The following is a 19,921-nucleotide window of genomic DNA, read 5'->3' on the forward strand; positions in this document are numbered from 1 at the left end:
GTTTGTTTCTGCCCCATCTGCTGCTGCATTGTGGTGAAATAGCGTGTTTTGTAGTGCTGGTGCTGCTCGTAGGTGTACACATAGACTGCTGCTATCACTGCTGTTGCTGCTATCGTTTTGCAGCCTGAGAACTTAACGACGTTACCACGACGCCCGACGGGTTTGTGGCAGCAGGTGTGGTGGGGTCTTGTTAGCGCTCCCCTGGCCGCGTTCCTGCTGCCGTTCCGAGTGTGCTGCTTCTTATTGCGGAGGATGGGGCTAAGGCAGTGGATTTTCGGCCTCCTATCGGTTGCAACTTGCTTCGCCCTGGGCTTTCTCTTCTACTATATGTAAGTCTCTGCGTTGTCCTTACAGGTGACGGGACGCGCGTGTGCCAATTTCTGCATCGCGGTACAGATTGCCGCACGCGCGATTCCTATGGTTTTGCGGGTTTTTTGTACACCTGTAGCAGACGGATGCCCCCGATGAGCGTTCACAGCATTGTCTGGCGCCGCGTTCCGCTGCAGTCACTTCTCTTTGTTGGCTGGCAGTTTTTTTTTGCGCCGAAATAAAAGGGAGCATACAAGCCGATCACAAGCAATCGCTGCTGCCGTTCTTGTGGCAGCGGGGGCTGCATCAGCAACAGCACCTGGCGCACTAGCTGCGCTTTGACTGCTCAGCTGTGGCTACAACTAGATTGAATACGTTGTTGTGCTCGTTCGAATGCTTTTGTAGAGGGTCGCTGGGTCGGGTGATTCCGTAAGCATGCATACATCTGCACTGTGGCGCAAATTTTTGCCGCAGGTACGGGTTTCCGTTTGTTTTCGAGTCTTACCTTTATCACGCCACGCGCAGCGATCACCGACACAACATGTCCCCCTACTTTTATCTGCTCTACCTGGATTCTGTAGCCCCTGTGAAGGTCAGCAGCGCCTGCTGAAACGCGCCCCAACGAAAAAGCAGACGATTCGGGGTGTATCGACAGCTGCAGTGTCTCGCTGTCTCCTGCACTGATTGAGGGAATCGTTCCGTTGCCCATTTGTATGCAGTTAGTAGCTTGCTTTTCTTCCGCTGCTGTTTCAGTCTCGTGTTTGCTTCCGTGCATTATAGTTGTCATTCTTGCGGATGCCTGCCCTTCTCGGTTATTTTTTTTTGCCTTGCGGCAATACATAAATTTATTTGTTAGAAAATGAGCCTTTAATTCTTTCTTAATGAATTGAGTATTCTTTAATATTATCAAAAGAATATATTGTCGGTAATATAACAATAAAAGAAATATAAGTCCTTTTTTTCAAAGGAAATCAAATTTCCTGCCCCGCCCCCCGCAAATTGTAGAGTACTATGAATTACTCTACTTTTTGCCTCGCTTCTCCCTCTCCTTATTTGCTAGTGCCCTCCATTTGCCGCTGTTTGGCCTGAATGAGTGCCTGGCTTCTCCAATGACCGTATTTTGTGGTGGTATCTTGAAGCAATCGCAACAAAGGCAACAACAGCAGCCACAACGACAGCAGCAGCAGCTGCGTGTATCTGGATGGTGTCTCCTTCCTTAGGGTCTTTCAGTGGCGCTGCTGTTGCCTCAGTTGCTGTGCGCCCTTCTTCTCGGCTGTTTCTTTGCGGCGTCTAACCTGGAGGCTGGCTTATTCCTGGAGGTAAGTCATACAAATTCCGTTTTTGTTGAAGCATTTGAAATGGATGCAATGGATGCCAATGCGCCCTTTTATAGGTATTAGGCTGCATTGGACAGCCTTCCCTTTACAGGCTCTCTCCCAAAGCGCCCCATGCTTCGGCATTGGCTGGCCTAGCAGGCTTTCTCCCTGCTAACCCTTTGTTGCCTACTGTTGTAGCAGCGCGCGGGAGCACGGGACTGGAACAATCCTGTGTGGCGACAGCAGCAGCCGCAGCACTGCATCACTGCAAAGATTAGAAACCCACAGTGGTCTTGGTTTTTTAGGGGGAGAGGAACGTTAGGTGATATCTTCTTTACGTCAGTTTGAAGACCCCTTAAGGTCTAGCTTGAGAGTCGCTGTGTCACTGTGTTGCTGCTGCGCAGACTGTGGCCTTTGTGGCGCTCAACAAAGTTTGCACTACTCAGGCAAGCCGCAAATTTCACGAAAGTACATCGGCGATAACCCTTACTCTGCTCCTCATTGGACCCGGAGACGTTCACTCATTTGCTATCTGGGATGCGCAAGGGGTTTTATTTCTCTTGCTGCTCTGAAACTCCCTCTAATTGAGGGTTTGGGATTGTTTGGTTGGTCTATGTGTTCGCAGTATTTTTTGTGGTGGCTGTGTCTGCTGCCGTTTGCTGTGGCGGCCACTGACATGAAGAAGGTAGAGACGCAGCGCCGTCTGCTTTTCCAGTTATTCCTCTCTGCAACGGATTTTCAGCTGCATCTATACGCAATTGCAGTCGCAAGCTAGCTTCGTTATCTGGGGCTAGTTTGGGGCAGGATGCTCGCAACTCGACGACGGGTCGCCCTGTAGTTGTAAGGGGTTTGTTGCTGTTCTGCTGTTTGCGCAGAACACTCTATTGCAAACGGGGCTGGCGATGGTGGCGTTTCAGGTGGCCTCTTTGTTTTGGTTGTTTTATGGGTATCAACTCGAGTTCGAGGGAAAGCCTGTTTTCCTGGAGGTACGGAGGAATGGCTTTTGGGCTTTCAGGCACATGAGCGGCGTGCTTGCCCACTGGGGAGTTGGTGTCTCCCCCACGTCGTGTCTGGCTGTCATTACACTGGAAGCAGCTCTTTTGTGGGCTTAGCAAGCTTTCTATTGCCCCCCCCTTGCATGCCCCTACTTTGTTGCCTGTTCCTGGTTACTGCGTCGTCGCGGCTATGCCTTGCTTCTGCCTTTCCGTATACTGAGCACACCATTGGGTGCGTTAGAGCCTGCATTGTATCCACAGTAAAGAGGCACTGCTGCAAAGGACCTGCCCGCTAGCGACGCACTGTCTTCAGGGCCTTGATGGATGCACTTGACTGTTTGCCTCGTAGGGTATTTTTATTGCGCTCATCCAAAGTGCATATGTTATATTTCTTCGTCATAATTTCGTTGTTTGCCACTTGTTTTTATCGCTTGCTTACGCTGCATGTCTTGCTCGGAATTTGTATCAGGCGCTTCGTCTTTCTGTGTCTTCAGCTTTCTTTTGCATCCGCGGCGTTCGCCAGCACCCAGATCGGCATCGTTGTATTCTTCGTGCACAAAATTCGCGCCAGGGGTGGAACAGATAGGATCAAAGTGGGCGCGTCCGTCTCTTCACAGGCTACGTTGCTGGAGAGGAAAAGAGCCTGATCAGTGGGGCTATCTGCCTTTCTCTTGATTCGCCGGGCTCTCCACCCCTCTTACGTGTTTCCTATCCATTATCACTTGTCTCCCGTCCCTCTTTGCGCCTCTGCCTTCCCTCCTTTCTTTCCTCTTGTCCTTTATTGCTTGTCTCCTGCCCCCTGCAGCTCTGCAAGTAGCCTGCCGGAGGCGAGCAGTGCTTTGGCCTGCACACGGCATTCGCTTATATAATAAGCGTGAGGGGCAGCGGGGCAGAGGCTGTTGGCACACTGCGGAGGGACAGCCGAAATCTTCACGTCTCCAGGGAGTTTGTGTACCCCTGTAAACACTTTCAGGAACTTTGTCAAGACAGCAGGGGAGCTGCAGAAGCACCAAAGACTGGTCTGCTGGCCTGGAAACGAGACATGGCGGGGACTGATTAGGAAAGGGCAGAACTAATAACAAATAGTTGCCGACGAGATGAAGGCGCGAGATTAGTCTCTAGCAGAACTTGTTAGACAGCATTTCGACTATGTGCATACGTAGAAGACGGAGAAAAAGTTAAAGTGGAGGGTTGGTTTAGACAGGAACGAGACACGACCGGGGTTAAGACAACCAATCGCAGTGGTCTCCGCTACAATTCTACAGCTGTGTACACTGCCCCAGCGGCGGGCAGCTGCACTCTGAACGTCTGCACCTGCAGACAAAATAACTTAGAAAAAGGCTTATCTTACAGAAGCACGAAGGCGTAGCGGCATATCAAAGAGGTCGAGCGACTCCAATGGACGGGATAAACGTGAAGGGGGTCTAGTCTTTGCTTACCTTTGCAGCTTGCCGTTGTTCTGAGGATTTTTCATTGCCCCCCTGTGTAGCCACGTGGAGGCAGAAGTTGCACCAAGCTGTGGCGCAGCCCAGGGCATTCCCCTCCTCTCCGCATCACCACCAGCTGTGGCTGGGACGCATGGAGACTGAAGGGGGTTTCAGTTACTTCTTGGAACAATTGCTCTGCCCAGCTTGACTCACCTGAGGCTTACGAGTGTCGGTGGCTAAGATCGACTACTCTCCCTGCACTTGGTAGCCTTTCATGGCTGAGACGGGCAAGCGCGTGCAGCGAAATCCCACGGTGCATTGAAGGCGCTTTACGACAAAGACGGAAGAAACCATTTGATGCTCTCTCCAAAACCTTTTTCGAAAACCCAGGCTTTTTGCCTGCGTGGAAGATGGGAACTCCTCAGGAGCGGCTCTGCGCAATTTTTGTAGCAACTACAGCAAGAGGACTGTTGACGATTCTGAAGATGAAAGCACTGCGCCGTAATTTTGCAACATGCCCATGCCCGCCTTCAAACTCATCACAATAGGTTAGCCCTGCAGCTAAAGTGGGACTCCCATGAACTGGCCAGGCGCAACACGCCAAGGCCCGCCTCCAAGCTCACCACGATAAGCTGGCAGCTCTCTGCAGCAAGAATTGGGTATCCGTACACCGGTCAGACGGGGCAAGGCGTATCGGTGGTACACTGAATCCTCTTTTGTCAGTGCCGTTATTTTGACGTATGCGGTCACCGACAAATCCATAACAATGGATTTTGTCACTTCACACTTCGGGCCCTAGAAAGGTGAATGGAAGCGTCTGATGCAACCATTGGATGGCGCATATTGAAGACTAGAGGGATCATCCGCTGGCGCTGGCTGTTACCAATCCATTTGTCTGCTGTGTACAGTCACACTCAAACCATGCCCAAGCCCACGCCGTGCTTGCGAAATCGGTGGCTTCCCACAAACCCTAATGCCTCCAGCTCTTTTCTCCAGCTGACAACTAAAAGTGTGCTAGCTTATGAAACTTAGTGCGCCTGTATTGACAAGTGCAAAAGTCCACTTCCCAATGAACGGTTGAGCGATCGTGTGAATATTTTTGCACAATCATTTGCAGACGAAAAACCGGGGGAGAAAAGCCCGCTGCTGAAGAGAATTACAGCATGCGGCCCCCCCTGAGGCGTTTCCAGCAGTTCACGTGGGGCAGCTCCTCTCGCGGATGGAGAATTGCACTGCACAGATAGTCTCGTTCAGGTGTGAACTATGCTGTTTTGCTACGGGGCATTGTTGAAACTGGCAAAGTGAATGAGGAAACAAGAAAATAATGATGCTGTATAGAGTGTGCGCAGGAACGGACGGGAAGAGGATGTTTGAACTATGAAAGAAGCGACCGCGACGGTTTGTCTTGGCTAGGCTCTGACCAATACGAACTCCCCTGCATTTCTCCAGGAATAGATCATTCAAAGGGATATCTTTAGCCCGCTGCCAAGCTCGACGAAATTGCAGTTAGCTTGTTCTCTCGACTGGGAAGTAGAATGGCAATCAAAGCCAACCGTCATTTTGATAAGTATTCGAGGTAGATTCCGAAGAGCATGCTCATTGTCCACTTTGTCTTTAAGTGTCGTTTTAACACAATCATCATCTCACCAGTGGACAGCTCGTGCAAACGCACCACAGACTGTATGCGAAGGTCATCCCTTCAACGACGCAGATTGAACTGTCGGGTTGCTGTAGTTCCAAGAGCACGGGCAAACGTTGTAGGCACACAGAAACGCGCCGTTGCATATTTTAACGAAGAGATGACGACGATAGTACTGTAACACTCGGTGCATGACTCCTCTTCGCTGTTTTCTCAGCTCCCACAGGCTGCACGTGGTCAACGGTGCGGCTAACATAGTGATCTGTAACGAAAACATCACTGCATTACTTGATTCAATGTATAGTTGGATGAAAGAGGCTATTTATATTCCTGTGGAGCTGGTTGAGCTGGTTGAAATTTCTGGCGCTTCAAGAGTCCTGACCAGCGGTCATACACTACGAACGTACACTCGCCTCGGTAGACCGAGTTGCAAAAAGGTGTAGGAAAATAAGTTTGGTAATAATCTTCTTCTGTTTTCGGGTGGAAAATAGAGGGCGGAATTATGGGAGACCGCTGCGGCGGGACAATGCTCGGTCGAAGACCGGTCGAGTGCCGCCAGTGCAGCAGGCATTGCACTAACTGCGTCTTCCTTCGCATGTTTGTCAAACTTGAACCTGATTTGTGGTTTCCGTGCAAACTTGAACAGAATCCTTTGCTTCAAGGATTGAGGCGCTATACGCTCATGCTCAAGGGGCCCCGTGGAGTCACTCTACCGCTGAGGTAGGTGATGCTCGGGCTTTTTGCTGAGGCATGCCTCACTTGAGATTTCAGGAATATGGTTCTTTTTCGCCCCTATGACAGCACCGGTGAACCATGTTTCTTCGAGGTATACGGCAGCAGCGCACGGCTGGCGTTTAGCCGGTATTTCGTTGTGGCGCATGTGGACGGCTTCCTTTACGTTCTGGACAAATACTTTTGCATTTTTCGCCTTGTGCCATCTAGAGTAAAGCGTAGCTGTAGTAGTCTGACCGATCAAGCACGACGCAGCGGCTCGGCAGGGCCGGGGCCACCGATTAGTGGAATTTCCCCTTCGGAAGCAATCCGAAATGGGGAGCAGGGAGATGGCCGGCCGCTTGTTGCAGAACAGCAGCACACAGGGGTTTGCAGCTACCAGATGGCCACGGAGGAAGACCATCTTGAAGGAAACCAGCTACTCGTGCCAGTACGCATTGCAGATGTGATCTCAGCACTGTTTCGGGCTGAAAAACGTGCTTTCTCCCAGCTCTTTACGGGAAATAATCAAGTTAGTCATGCCACTGCCCATAGAAAGATCCCTTTTCAAATTAACGTGTCAATGTGAAATCCGTGAAGTGCTTTGTTGTACACGAAGAAAACTGTATTTGATGGATTAAGATCTGCATTTAGGAAATAATTCAGTAGGAGGGGTCAGCTACATATGTGCATAGTTTGTGATACGTCAGGGGGGGGGCTTGCATTTGTGCGTTGGTGTGGCATCAGTATGACCAGCGGCAGCTGCAGGGGCTTCGACAGAAGAGCCTTCTCCTGAGCAACCATCACGATGGGTGCCTGTATCTTTTTCTCAAGAAGTTCCTATTGCGCGTTTCATTGCGAGGCGCGGTCACCGTGGTGGGAGACTTACTTGAGCTGGCACTGGCTGCTGCTAGTCGTCTACGTGTAAGTGGCTCGCTGGGATCCGCTTATGGAGGAACCGCCACATCCGCTTCTTCACATCTTTTGCGGGACGATGACGGCACTGGGCGCCAGGGTGATATCGCCCCTCTCCGCCGAATATGCAGCGTTGGGCAACTTTGCCGCGAGTTGGCCCATGACGAGGACGCTTCCTCCAATTGTTCTGATGCTACTGCACGGGAGCATGCTAGCAGTACGCCTAATTTTGAGAATGCAGCTGAAGAGGAACAAGAGCGAGGATCTCCTGGTTCGGGGCGTACTAGCACACAAGAGTGGGAGTACCTGAGAAGCATGCACGATTGGGCTCGTATTCCAACAGAGCAGTACCCAGATAGCTTATTTGCATCCGGACGTCTGCAAGAATTTATCGCATCTCGAGGAGAAAACTGGGAAGTCAATAACTGCTGCATTGATGGCGAAGGCCGCTGCTTCTTTACAGTAGCTCGTAGCAAGGCCATGTCTCCTGTTGAGGAAAGAGGTGAGGCCGATGTATTTGGGTTTAGCTTTACTTGTTGTGCACTCACCTACCTGATACGGAAAATCGTTACTTTAGACAATGCTGTCAGTAACTTTTGTAATTTCTGATGTTCTGTCACCGCTGTTCAGGAATGGTTTTCTGTTTGGACACTAAAGGCCCTGTTGCCCGTGCCGTGGTTTTGCGCTTTGGTAGAGGAATTACCCAGAGTGAAGTCCTCAGCCTATCACTAGCTGCCCACCCAAATAGCGGATGCATCCTTATGGTTGCAAAGAGCGCTGCAAAAGTGCGCACTGGTCTAATTAGTCCGGCGATTTCCCCACATTTGTCATTAGCTACAGATTGCCATCAACCTCTAGGAAATGCCGTCGCAACGGCCATATCTGGCGGATTGAACAGTCCCGAAGTTGGCGCAGGGATGAGCAGGGCGAGCTCTGCCTGTGCAGTTGGTGAAGCAGGGACACTCGCAGCTCTGGCGAGACTCTCTACCACGCAGTATTCCAACGGAGTCCCATCTGCCGGCGAGACAACGGTGACAGGCCAAGGAAGTGAGAGTGCGATTCAGCGTAGCAGGGACAATACAATAATACAAGCGGGTACAGGGGATGATGCTGCAGATTATCCGAGTAAGAGCTGGTCATCAATACTCCTCGCTGTATTTTATTCGTAGGAGGCATTTGTGACTGGCAGGCAAACGAGCATCCCCGCCATTTCGTGTGGCTGACAGAAATATCAAGACAAAGTGGTAGTTCACTACTGAGTTTGGCGGGTCTGTCTGCAGTTCAGGGCGGCATGCGGGATCAAGCGAGACATAGGGCAAGCACGAATCGTTCCGTCGGGAACCTCCAGCCGCCGAACTACCCTACGGCTCCGCGTGAAGAGGCACGCAGCGCACACCGCGAAGGGCAGCAAGCTCTTGACGAAGAGCGGAACGAATTAGTAGCTGAAGAGCACAGCAGTTGGTGGTTTTGTCCCTGCGATGACGACCCAAGTTTCTTTTACCCTGTTTCTGAGTGTTTTGATGGTAAGCTGTTAATTTCATGAGAGCTTGCACTCACGCCTTCAGCAGGCAGACATTGGGTTTGCTTCTTGCAGAGGGGGTTCGGAATTGCCGTGTTCGTGGCTCAGGCGCCTCTGCACAGTTTTACAAGAGGTGCTGTTTGTGTTTGTCAGATGACGCAATTCATGGGGCAGCTCAATCCATTTGCCGCCAGTTTCGAGGGAGTGCAAGCAGCAGTGTGTGCCGCGCTTACTTTGAGGATAATAGTGGAAGCGCGCTTCGGGAAGCAAAAGCGGCCGCGGCAGCTGCGCGCACTGCAGAACTTACGATTGCTGCTACAATACAGGCAGAGGAGCAGCGCGACTGGGGTCTGGGACTGAAGTGCTCGTCCACACTTTCTGTAGCGAGTGCAAAAAGGGAATCCTGTAAAGGAGGAAACTCTGCGCGAACTGCTGCACTCAAGGCTCTCAGGGAAGCTGACCTCGCGACATCCCGGGCTGAGTGCACAGAAAGCAGTGGATACATTCTGTGGCAGCCGGGTGTCAAAGTTCGGCGACCAAAAACGGGTGAAGAAGCTATTAATTTCGGGTCTGCAATGCTCTTCCGTGCCCGCACCACTTTCAGGAGAGAAACCGCTCCAAGGTGGATAACTGGCAAATCACCGTCTCTGCAACTGCCATGTGCTTCCGATTTTATCACCGGCGGTGAGTCGACGTAACGTTTTTCCCCGTTTTTTTTCGAGCCCAGTAAACCAGTGTACCTTCTTTCCTCATTCGTGAAGGAAACTGGGCTGGAGCAGTGGGAAGCCTTCTGCCGCTAGCTTGTGGTTGGACAGCAGCAGGTGCTTGGATAATAACCAGTTAACTGGTTCCTTAGGCGTGCGCCCACTGCGACTGTTTATTTGACTTGCAGAGCTGGTAGCCGTTATCAGTCAAGATGCCCGGCATTTGGAGGTGCGTGACGCCTTGCCGTCTCCTCTAGGCTTGATTGTTGTTCCTGCGGAGGCGGCAAATCGCATTGTCAAGCAACAACCGGATGGCGTTTCGGGTCGTATGACAAGTCGCAGCAACATTTCGCTCACATCATTTTTGGCGTCATTTATTGCGGGTAGCTCCTCAGGAGCGCCTGAAAGGGAAGACCTAGGTGGTGTAACAACCCCTACTGGGCAAGGAAGCGTTGAAGATGCCAGACGATTTGCAGCTGAGAGCCAGGTGGCTGAACCTCCTCTGGCTGGAGCCACAACTTCAGTTGCTTACACTAATGCAATGCAGGACAACGCTCCTAGAAGGCCTGTACCGGCAGTCAACATTGTTTTTCTTGTTGATACCTTGAGAGTGTGTCGGCTTGCGGAAGCGAAACCGACACAGGGGAGCTTGGACCAGAGCAGTTTACCGCCAATGCGCAATCAACGCCTGCTCGGCTTAGCCGATGCAGCTTCCGGTGCGGCATGTGACAATCTCACGCATGAATCCTCCCAGAGCTGGAAGGAAGAGAAAAAACGTGAGCAGCAGTCTGCGGGGGGCTTGCCGATTAGTGATACACTGACACAGTCGCCTTCGGATTGCAAGGGAAGCAGTTCATGCTCGTGCGGAAAAGCCAGCGCTTCCTTAGGAGACCTTCCCACTCCCGTTCTGCACTCACACTTCGCGGATGTGACGCTGCTTTGCGCCGATGGCTACGAGGTATCATCTCACAGAGCATTGTTGGCGGCGCGATGCTCATTTTTTGAGGCTAAACTGACACGACCACATTGGGAGGCCCGAGAAGCTGACAAAGTGAGGCCGACTTGCACCTGATTAATACTTCACATTGTTTGATGAGCCTTGATTCTGATAAGTATGTAAAAACTAGACGTAGAAGAATAAGAAAGCTCACGGAAGCCTATGGAAATGCATTGCGAGACCCTCTCTACCTCGGTGTCTGGGGTTGCCGCAGGTTGTGATCGACTTGCGTGGCTTCGCGGGCTCCGTCGTGCAGACAACTGTGCGGTTTTTTGAGACAGGATATTTCGTCATCCCTTCGTCGTGCTGCTGTCCCCATTGTTGCGTCGAGCGACGAAGTAACCGTAATGAGCAGTACCAGGCTCCGCAGCAAAGAGGCCTTCCGCCTTATGAGTCTCACTGCTGCTGCAAGGTAGACTGGGTCTTGCAGGCCTACACCTTTGCTGCATATTGCCTTCTTCAAGATCTTAAGAATGAGCTATTGGCTGTCTTGGCTCGTCTGACTTCGCAGCGGACGTGCCTGCACGTGTAAGGGGTTTGTTGGACATCTACTTTCGGCACGGATACGGCTAGGACATTCACTGAAAGATTCAGTTTAAAATGCTTATTAGGTGAGATTATGTTGAAGAGGTATTGATTCACTTGGTTGTGCACGCTGCGTGTATCTTGCAGGCTCACACACCCAGCAGTACGTAACCAGCGGCGCATATTGCAGCTTGCTGCCCATCAGCTCGTTTATCACATGCCTATGCCGAATTTGCTCCTTGAGGTTGACAGCTGCCGAGACTGGCGGTTGCCTCCAGCTGACAACAGTTCATCAAAATCGCAAGAGAAATCACCTCCAGGCGGAGGGAGGACTCAACGACAGAAAAGAAGGAAACATTTGTTAACCCAACTGTTAAGTGAAGGGGTCTACGATGTGGTGATCAAGGCTCTCAGTGCTTGGGTCTTAGTAAGTTCACTGGAAGGCGTCACAACCATGATTAGGCCCTTAGTTCAACGTTTTATCCTCTGGAGGAGGCGTGCGGCTCTTATGAAAGGCCGGTTGCTAATGGGAAATGTGCCATCTTCGGCGACATACATTTGGAGCCCGTTGGCTGCGTGGTTGTAACTGTGATACAGGATACCCAGGAGAACATAGTATTACTAGCGAAGCTGCACTTCTTGAGGAATTGTGACACGCTTTCGCCCCGTCTGCGTCCTCGCCAGCTGTTAGTGTTGTTGGCCCTTAGGCTTCTTCAGGAGAGTGTCACTGCGCCTCTGTCTGCGAGGAGTGTCTGCCGGGGACCGCCAAACAGCCCATACAACGTCTCTAGAAAATCCAGAACGTCTAGCCCGACAGAGAGCCATTCAGGTCCAGAAAGCACGATGCCTACGTGGGAACGCCCCGACAAGATATCTCTTGTAGTCCCTTTGCGTGATTCGCACGCCGCACTGCGCTACTTCTTATTTAGAGACGTTGTGCTTCTTTGGGCCAAAGTACTCGATGTCCCCGAAGAAGAAGCCAAAATCGTGGCTCACGAAGTGGAGTATTCGTGCCTTCCATAATTAAATCGATGTTTTGGTTGTTTGAATTGCATTGCGTTTCGCTCTGGCGCGTTGCGCATTCCAGTGCTTTCACCCCCAGCACTGTTTTTCTCCTACTTGGACGTACTGTCCAAGTTTTCAGGTACTCTGTTGACTTGATAGCAGCGTGGGAATGTACAGGTCATTCAGCTATTGCCCATGTTTCCCAACTCTGGACGCCGGTGCCGTAGGTCGCGACAAAATACATGGCGCTAGGCTGAAATGTGGCCACAGTGGGATAGGTAGATCGCAGACGAGCCACTTCTAGTTGTAAGAAGAGCAAGTGATGTAAACGAAGCGTAGGTGCAACGGACACGGAAACCGTCATAAGTACAAGCTTTACAAAAGCTCTACAGCTCTACAGGTCGTGGAGATAACGGGAAGTCGCACGCGTCACTGTGGAGCTCTACAGGTCGTGGACATAACGGGAAGTCGAACGCTTCACTGCAGGTCAAGCAGCACTTAAGATGAGTAACAGGATGGTGCCTCTTGCAACATTATCAGACCTTGGTAGCTTCTTTTCTTAAATTAATCTCCCCGTACTCCTAACGCAAAACAATATTTCCCGGATCTACATACCGGATGACCTTCGCAGCTTCCGGGACCGTCTCGGTGCACACGTATCGGATACGGCCATACAAATCTCACAGCCCTGATCCTAGCCGCCTTGAAAAGTACATGTGAACGCTGTATGATATTCAGTTGTATAGCAAGTTAATGCGTTACTCCAATGCCGATTTGAAAGTTGCGCTCACCCGCCACTGGTGGGCATTACACCATGCTTATGGCCTACTGCTGAAGCACAGCCAAGTCATCAAGTACACAAACGCTGCGTCCGCAACGCTGCAGCTATTATGCGTGCAAAGCACTCTTTGCTTTGCACCAGTACACTTGACCGCATGGGGGAATACATGCATAGACGGCATCTCTAGGAAGCGGTAAGCTGCTGCTGGTAGGAACGAGCCCGTAGGCAGTGGCCGGGCACAGTTATGCTTCTTCAAGCAAGCTGTCAATGCGGGAGGTTAAATTTCGGCGGACTATTCCTCGTGCTTGTTGTAAGGAATGCTGCGCAGATAAACGTAGGACATTCGCGCATGCCACAAGTTTGGGGGAGCGCACTGTAACTCCAGTCCCTTCTAGCGGCGCAAAGCACTTAAATGGCCTTGCACACTCACAAAAACAGTGCTGCACCGCAAGGCATCAGCGAAGTGCAGGCGGATCTCCCAAAGCGCCGGACGCCCCATGCGAAAACCTTCTTTGAGAGGAGGAGCTGTCAGGCTGACTCTGCAGAAAGCACCGCAGATGCAGACGTCTTCAACAAAATACGACCTTTTCTAACAACTTCTTGCGAAAGCGGCAAACTGTAGCTGAAGGTGGAAGAAACGACAGAGGAAGTGCATGATACCGCATAGTAGGCAGTTCCTCTGCTGGTTCGCTGGACGGTGAATGCGAAGGTCCGTCGGCAGGCCGCACAATATCCAAAACCAGTAAATGCATGCAGCGCGAGCTGTTCGTTTTCAGGCGGCATTCAACATTACGCAAGGGATGGGAAGTCCTGCGTGCATCATAGCCAACGCGCAAATGGAAGCGCCGCATCAATTCCTGCCCAGAAGGCGGTCTTGCTCACAGCCTGTGACACGGTCAGGTTCCCTTCACACAAGTGGTACCTGATATCTCCGACGCCGGGAGAGATGGAGGACGGGGTCACGAGTAGAAGACGCTTGTCATCTTGCACGCAGTAGCGGGTAGCCTGCATCCCGCCAACCCACACGTTTATCAAGGACAGTTTTCGAATATGCTTGCCTGCACCAAAATCAAGCCATGAACTGCTGTATATTTGATGGAAACGATACCAGGTTAGAGCTCCAAATTACCAAGTTACCTAGGTAATGCTGAGCTTTGCAACAAGAAAACTCACAGGCCCAGAAGAAGTTTCCACAGTGCAGCGGATAATATTACGACCTTCCAACGAAAGTTCTGAAAATCCAAGCATTAATTCTGGGCATTCCCATGCCTTATTTATGCGGCATATATCATCGCCAAAGGCAATCAACAATGCTGAAACATTCCGTTGCAGTGCGGAGTGCGACATTCTGCCAAAAGCGAGCAAACTAACTGGGTGTTGCGTCTTCCCCTACTGTCTTGGACTCGCCAACCTGGGGACACAGGTCTGCATTGTCTTCACTTTCAAGAGGGTTGGGCTCCACAGACATGCCATTCAGGATTGATGACGCCTTCTGCGCAACAGCAGAGGCTTCATTTGGAGCTTCCCTGACGGACTGCAAGATTGCTGATAGATCTCGATGCAGTCGCCGCAAGAGAAGAAACACCTGCGTTGGCAAATTCAACACAGGTATCACTTCCCACACTTCCCATATATATATATATATATATATAATCGACAGACTCGTATGAACGGGCTGTGTCCACTAACGGAATAGCTAGTAATGCATACAACAGCGGCGACAGAAGAAGCAAAAGTTTCCCTCGCCAGCAAATAGAAGCAGTGCCCAAAGCTTGCAACCAAGGATAAACTACCTGGATGGACCGTCGCTCGATCTCCTGGTCAGTCGTGGCCACCAGCAGATATGGAGGAAACACACCGGCCTTTGATTCTGAAAACCAAGCTTGCAAATATCTACGTTTTTGTCAACCCTTTAGGCCTGTTGCACGAGTTTAGAGCAACATTCTAAGTAACTTAGTACAACATTCTAAGTAACCGAACCGCCGGGCCTAACCTGTCTGTGAGGCTGTTTGTGATGTTGGGGGGGGGAGGAGAATACGGAAGTCGCGGGCAAAAGCCGAGTCTGTGATGGCCCCCATTCTATGCACCTCCCATTCATCCTGAACAAAGCTCACAAAAATACTTTATCAAACTACTATGAAGTCACTTATTTCACCCGTCACTCTCAGAGCCTTTCCTACAAACAGCTCATTTAGCGTCTGCTTTACTGGTCGAAATTTCTTCGGTTAAAGAAACGAATTAAACTACGTACCCAGAAAACATCGATTGTGTGGCCGTCCGATAGTGCAGAGAGACAAAGTTTCGTCGCCACTCCCGCTGCACGTCTTAGCTTTTGCGCCTTGTCGAGAAGCACCTTCAGAGACCTCGCTCGGTATTCAGAGGATTGAACCTTCATAATGTGTTCTGTTATAAGCGTGGCAAGGACTGAGAGAACCATCCTGAAGTTCAAAACAAGCCAGTGAAAATTGAACAATATCAACGCGTGCAAGAGCAACACAAAACACGAAATGCCAGTATGCACATGACAGCAAGACTATTACACTAAATATTGCAAAAGGCAGGCAGCACGAAGTGCATTGTGCTGGAGATTACCGGTGAGTTTGGCAGCATACCTCAATGTAATTGGGCGTAATAATGGGTTGGGTAGGTGGGCGTGGATAGCATCCAGCATCTGTGCTGTGAAGCACCAGCTCATTTTGTCATAGAATGTGCACTCATGCACGCTGTAGGTACCCTGCAATTCGGATTGTCGATGAAGTCGTAGGGACGGACTAGGTGGTGCACTGGCCGGTAGCCACAAGACATCGTCAGTTTCAAGATGAGTATGCTTTGTGGGCGACGTCAAGCAGGCAAATGATTTCATTTGATGATTGTAGGTGTTATGCCGCGCCATAGTGATCCGCTCAGGTGTGGACGGTTCCGATTTAAGTTTCTGCCTGCCAGGCGAGCAGAACCAAAGGAATTCAGCATCATTATGCAAAAACGAACACAGGACTTCCATGCGGGCCATTGTTCAAATGCTCCATCGAGATCAATAGTTGCATGTCGGTGAAGGCCTCACCGAGAGCCCGCTTTTCCAAAACCCGAGATCCCCAAGGTATTTCTGCTCGCTGTAGGGTCCCTACTTGGCAGGATGCACGAACGCATTAAGACCCCCTGAAAATAGCAATCAAAGCGAATACTTCACCTGATGATTTAACAATGCATTATGGAAGTACCATGGCATCCGTGAAGCCTTTCGAGGAGACAAGCTCCATCCATTGAACTTACTTGACTGATGTAAACACCTGGCTCCTTTCTTCGCCTAAGTGACACCTTGCAATTATTTTGTACTACTACTGCGCCGCAACGACGGGCTACTACTCAGCATGCAAGCACAACACTAACCAAGAGCTAGAGGCTACCTGGTACGCTGCCAGCATCCATCATCTACCGGTGCTGATACTGTGCTCTGCGCTCGACTCCGGCATGGTACAGTGATAAAGGGCAGACTAGACGCACTGTTGTGGTGGAAGGATGGCGAAATATGGACTGCAGTAGAATAGCCAGCATCAGGAAGCAAACGTCACACTGCCGCTTCGCGAGCTCGCAACCATCCAGCAGCGTCAAGAGATACTGTTGGACAGGATTATGACACCACTTGATGTGATTCCCCTCCGTCTGCCCCCTGATTGACGCTCCACCCAGTATGGTGCCAACAGGAGAGGACGAATCTCTCGGCTGACAGGCTTCTCCCCAAGAGTGAAATCCTTCCATGCAATCTACCTCGTCAGAACAGCCCAGTCTATGGAGAGCATCCACAGACGTCGTCAGCATACGGATGCGATCTTCGAAAGACAGGACTGAATGCGCCTTCATCTGATCACCTGCAGGTGGAAAAAGTTCCTCGCCGGTTCCTTCAATAGCCTGACTGCTCTTTTTCCTCGCGTCACCGCCCTCACTAGTTACATCGACGGCCTCGTCACTGCTGGATAGCTCATTAATCGGGAGGAACATGTCTATATTCCCTGCGCATTCGGTCGGATTCCGCAAATTTCTGTAGGCCTGTGGCGTGGCTGGTGCTTTGGCAACTATCAAGTCGTAGAGCGGCTTGGGTACTCGCTGCAGCAGCAATGCAGCTACGAGAGGTTGAAGCAACTTTTCACTCTGAATGCACTGATACACACACAGGGAGGGTACAGAGAAACAGAACACCCTGTCAGCGCTATTGTGAATTGCCATTCCGGTCGGTGTAGCAGCTGCCCCTGCCTAACTCAAAGACGTACATTAAATGTCTGAATCAGAAAAAACAATACAAGCCGCAGCGCCCCGTCAGAGCTGGTGGAGCTTTTCCATTGGTTTTGTAGCTGGGCGTCTTGCAAATTGTTAGCTCGACAAGGACCAGAAACGTTGCTTTCGTCTCGCACCATACATGCGTTGCCCGCTACTTTCTCCCGTGGTCCTTCGCCAAGCCTCCTCGACACTGCTTCTGCTGCTCTAGCCCGCCATGATCTGCTGAGGTCGACCGTTTCACTAGGCAAACTATTTGCGCCTTCGTCAGTATATCCTACTTCGTCCACCGTCCCACTACCGCTCTTTGGGTTATGAAGATCCTCGGGTGTGCTCCATCCCCACATCCAACCCTGTTCAAGACGCTTTTCCACTTGGAGGATGCCTTCACGCTCACCAATTTTTTTTGGAGAGCCCATGCGGCAGTGCTCGTCTCCGCTGCCAGGTAACTGGAGGCAACCATCTGGACTGTCATGCGCGCTCGCCACCGTCTTCACCGAGTCCGAATGGTCCCGCCCCCTCTTGCTCTCAACCCGAAGTGCAAGCATGCCTGCGCGCATGAGCATATGCCTACACCGCTGACTCCAATGGGGATTGCGTACACAATGAATGCATTCCAGTTTACAATGGGCCACAAATCTCTTCCTACACTATACGCGGTATTCCGTCATGAAGAAGCATATCCTGGTCTCCTAACCTATAAGGGGCAAGTAGCAGTGCACCAGAAGACGCGCTGCAAGGAGCTCTGAGAACTCCTCAACGCCCAGACTGAAAATATCTTGAATGTAGAAAAGCATCTCTTCTATTTCTAGCACTCCATCCTGAACGCCACAGATTGGTGAGGCACCACGGTTAGCTGTCAAGCGTAAAAGTTGGCCGTCCAATAGCTCCCGGAGATAGCACGCAACGTGTGAAAAGAAAATAGGCCGCTCTATGAGAAAAGCCCGTAGAGAGAGGTCCTGGACTGTGCAAACATCCACACACAGCCACGGATTAAAGACACGCAAGCTAACTCTATTCAACGCAAAGAACATGTACAGGATCCACGGTAGCGGGATTCGAGGCCCTTGCCAGCCGATCTGTGGCGGTCGCGGCACAAACAGCCACGCAGGTCCTTCGTGAGGAAAAAGGAATTGATAGGGTCCTAAAATTTCTTGCCATTGGAGGGGAGAGTGGTACCTCTGAATATGCTGAGAGTCACGTTCCGCGTGTGCGTACGGACCATCGAATCCTTGGCTCTGAAGAACTTAACGGATTCGCTGTATATTGGGAAGTGCTTCGCTCGATCGTTCAAGAAGAGCTTTATTGTGTCCGGATTGACTAGCAGCGACAAGCTCTTGATGAAGGACACATACCAGCTCGCAACCTCTTCATCGTCAAAGTCAAACTTCGTGCTCAACAATGAATTTATGTAGTTGTTGCTGAACATGTAATCTGCAACAACGGAGTGCACATTTACCTCGCCAACCCCCATAGGTTTACAATTTGCTGTGAGACCTTGATATAAGGCTCCCTGCATGTGCACGTACGTTGCACGCATAAAACGATGGCAGCTTCGCTCAAAATTGACAGCGTCTTAGAGTGTGCCAAGGGTAAGGTTCCCTCTTCGCACTTACAAACCGCCGTTTCTTTGTTAATGCTCTGCACTATGATGCTCAGCGTCTGAAGAAGTTGCACTTTGACTGCATTGGGGATGGTCGGCTGCTCAGCCAGTTGCACAAAGTATGACAGGACATTTTGCTCGCAAAAAATGTCGAAGTATCCTCGATTGTTGTTTTCTCCCCAGACAAGCACCTCAGCAACTTGGCGCAGCGTTTCAATCGTAAAGTCCCGGTTCCTCTCGTCGACAGCGTCATACGGCGGCAGGGAATCCAACAACCTCCTGCGGGACGAAAACCCACCCACCACACGAAGAGGCGCGCATGCGAACCTTTCGAAGTCATGATACTTATCTTCCCCCCATCGCTCGAATCGTTCGTCCTTACAGAAGGTGGTCGCCGGAGTAAAACTCCTGAGGAGAGATGTCAGTCACATCTTTCTGCGGTGAGTTGCTCGAAGTTCCCCCCCAAAACCACATCTTAGTCGCAGATCTCCATGACAGCTCTGCGCGAACTCCCCGTGTAGATCACCGCGGCGTTTGGGAGAGCGGCATCCGTTCAGCATTCTAGTCTCATCTAATAGCTCTGCTTGTAATGGAACAGCCAGCCCAGGTGCCCAGGCTAGCTGGTATCTGCCTAACTTGCTAGTGTATCTGCCCAGTGAGGGCATTCATACTCGCGAAGACACTAGCTAAGCCCCCAAATCCCACCAAAAGCAGTTATGAAAGATTACGAAGCATTATTTAGGAGAGTCAGCGGCTGCCAATATTGGCAGAATTCAACCTTTTCGGGTGTTCCTACGTTTTGCCAGCCCCAAAACGCCGCCCTCTGGCTCGGGAGCAGCGGGCACAAGCCAGAACGTGCATTCTGTGGCAACAAAGGACTTAATTCATCATTCGACTGCTGCTCTTAACAATTTTAACTGAGTTATGAGCCTTCCGTAGCGGCCGGCACAATCCGCTCCCGCCCAGTGGTCCACTGCAACGGTTACGCTGAAGACTTCATGACTAGTAAACCTTCTTATTTTCGTTCCCCCCGGTCTTATATAGAATGATACTTGTTAGTCCCTACCAAGTCTGTCTTTTCTACTGCGGCTGATGAGGCTGGCCGCATGCAGAGGCACCTTCACAGGCTCCATACTCCACACACCATCTGAAATTGCATCCCTAACCGCGGGTCAGGTTGGCTACTGAGAGCCAAGCAATGTTCAG

At 50.9% G+C, this 19,921-nt stretch overlaps 3 protein-coding genes across 3 annotated transcripts; 1 reads left to right on the forward strand and 2 right to left on the reverse strand.

The window, feature by feature from the left end:
• Nucleotides 1-6,461: 6,461 nt before the first annotated feature.
• On the forward strand, nucleotides 6,462-12,080 carry EAH_00006660 (hypothetical protein, conserved; the record flags this gene model as incomplete). The annotated part of the gene is made up of 9 exons (XM_013392440.1): nucleotides 6,462-6,848; nucleotides 7,145-7,814; nucleotides 7,943-8,437; nucleotides 8,593-8,835; nucleotides 8,985-9,515; nucleotides 9,724-10,586; nucleotides 10,747-11,060; nucleotides 11,205-11,484; nucleotides 11,655-12,080. 9 exons carry the CDS (start codon nucleotides 6,462-6,464, stop codon nucleotides 12,078-12,080), a joined length of 4,209 nt encoding a protein of 1,402 aa, XP_013247894.1.
• A 1,218-nt stretch (nucleotides 12,081-13,298) lies between these two features.
• EAH_00006670 (hypothetical protein, conserved) lies at nucleotides 13,299-15,280 on the reverse strand (the record flags this gene model as incomplete). Its single annotated transcript, XM_013392441.1, has 4 exons — nucleotides 13,299-13,382; nucleotides 13,726-13,901; nucleotides 14,837-14,942; nucleotides 15,095-15,280. The coding sequence occupies 4 exons, from the start codon at nucleotides 15,278-15,280 to the stop codon at nucleotides 13,299-13,301; spliced, it is 552 nt and encodes a 183-aa protein (XP_013247895.1).
• A 992-nt stretch (nucleotides 15,281-16,272) lies between these two features.
• Nucleotides 16,273-19,189, reverse strand: EAH_00006680 (hypothetical protein, conserved; the record flags this gene model as incomplete). The annotated part of the gene is made up of 6 exons (XM_013392442.1): nucleotides 16,273-16,998; nucleotides 17,109-17,662; nucleotides 17,810-18,076; nucleotides 18,292-18,546; nucleotides 18,729-18,994; nucleotides 19,098-19,189. 6 exons carry the CDS (start codon nucleotides 19,187-19,189, stop codon nucleotides 16,273-16,275), a joined length of 2,160 nt encoding a protein of 719 aa, XP_013247896.1.
• Nucleotides 19,190-19,921: the final 732 nt, after the last annotated feature.

Source organism: Eimeria acervulina, genomic scaffold, assembly GCF_000499425.1.
Source record: "Eimeria acervulina Houghton genomic scaffold, Eah_scaff29, whole genome shotgun sequence".
Classification (NCBI taxonomy): domain Eukaryota; phylum Apicomplexa; class Conoidasida; order Eucoccidiorida; family Eimeriidae; genus Eimeria; species Eimeria acervulina.